Source organism: Octopus bimaculoides, chromosome 29 (assembly GCF_001194135.2).
Source record: "Octopus bimaculoides isolate UCB-OBI-ISO-001 chromosome 29, ASM119413v2, whole genome shotgun sequence".
Lineage (NCBI taxonomy): Eukaryota > Metazoa > Mollusca > Cephalopoda > Octopoda > Octopodidae > Octopus > Octopus bimaculoides.
Window position 1 is genome coordinate 5794314 of NC_069009.1, and position 1403 is coordinate 5795716.

The following is a 1403-nucleotide window of genomic DNA, read 5'->3' on the forward strand; positions in this document are numbered from 1 at the left end:
TCAGTCACCATGTCAGATATAAATAGAGAGAGAGAGAGAGAATAAAGAGGTGGGGAAGAAGAGAGCAAAAAAAAATGAGGAGGATGACGATGATGGTAGAAGGGATGGAGGAAGAATGGAAAAGGGATGATTTTGCAGATGAGTAAAAGTGGACTAGAAGAGGTTTAAGTAGAAAAAGAAGAAGAAGAAGAAGTGTATAGAGAATTCTTGAGTGGACAGAGGTAACCAGCCGAATTGTTTGCAAACTTTGCAAGTAATTCTCTGATAATTATACACATATGCAAGCATACATACACACGCAAGCATTGATCATAGGTTTGCTGGATCGGGACTGACCTGGGGCTAAAAAAAACATCTCCTATAGCCACTGATACCAGTCACATATGGAACATCTTTGATTATATATCTGGTTGATCAGGATTGACCTGGGGTTATAAAACAACTGCTATAACATCCAATACTAACTGCTATACTATACATTCGATGATGTAGTCCTAGATACACTATGTCTGAATAAAAGATGGGATGGTCACATCTGGAACATCTTTGATCATAGGTCAGATGGTTAAGAACTGATCTCAGGCCAAGTACCAACAACAACAACACCAATCATTATAAACCCCTCTCTGTAACCCTATTGACCCTTTTCACTTTGTCCTTTCAGAGTACCCCAGGACCAGCTGAGTACATCATGAAAAGCCAGTTTGATTCAGCCGTGAAACAGGACTCACCGATTACAGAACATCCACCATTCTATAGTCAAGCAAAGGTAAGTATTGAACTCACTTATTTTGTTCCCTTATTGACGGCAAAGGTGCATGGCCTCGTGGTTAGGAGGTTGGACTTATGGTCATAACATCAAGGTTTTTCAATTCCCAAAATGAGTGATGTGTTGTGTTCATGTGCAGACTTTTTTTCATTTCACATTGATCCAGTTCATGCAGCTATTGGGTTCTGCTTATGAAACTCAGGGCTAATGACAAACATAACTATATATCTCTCTCTTCCTTTGTGTGTGTGTGTGTGTATTAAACTGTACAGTATTATAAATCCATTGTAGCTGATCTTACCAATTGGTTTCACACTAAGCGTTCAGCGGAGTGTTAGATAATAGACTAATTATGTAACCTTGTGCTCTTCAGAAGTAACCGTTTTATATATATATATATATATATATATATATGCGAGTAAAAATAAATACAAAAAAAGGGGTTTTGTATGATTGTGTATAGAGGAATATATTATTTTGTTTAAAAGAGTTCCAACACTGTCTGTTTTTTATGTTTTATTTATATTCCTGCAAAACCAATGTGGGATATAGAATATGGAATATACAATATATAATATAATATACAATATATAATATAAAATAAAAATGGATGGTACATCATCATCATCATCAT

At 35.9% G+C, this 1403-nt stretch overlaps 1 protein-coding gene across 1 annotated transcript in view; it reads left to right on the plus strand.

The window, feature by feature from the left end:
* LOC106875495 (sperm-tail PG-rich repeat-containing protein 2-like) overlaps nt 1-1403 on the plus strand; it is a 528252-nt gene that overhangs the window by 230188 nt on the left and 296661 nt on the right. The window contains exon 7 of the mRNA XM_014923667.2: nt 665-769. Coding sequence (XP_014779153.1) covers nt 665-769 — 105 coding nt within the window. The remainder of the gene's footprint in view (nt 1-664; nt 770-1403) is intronic.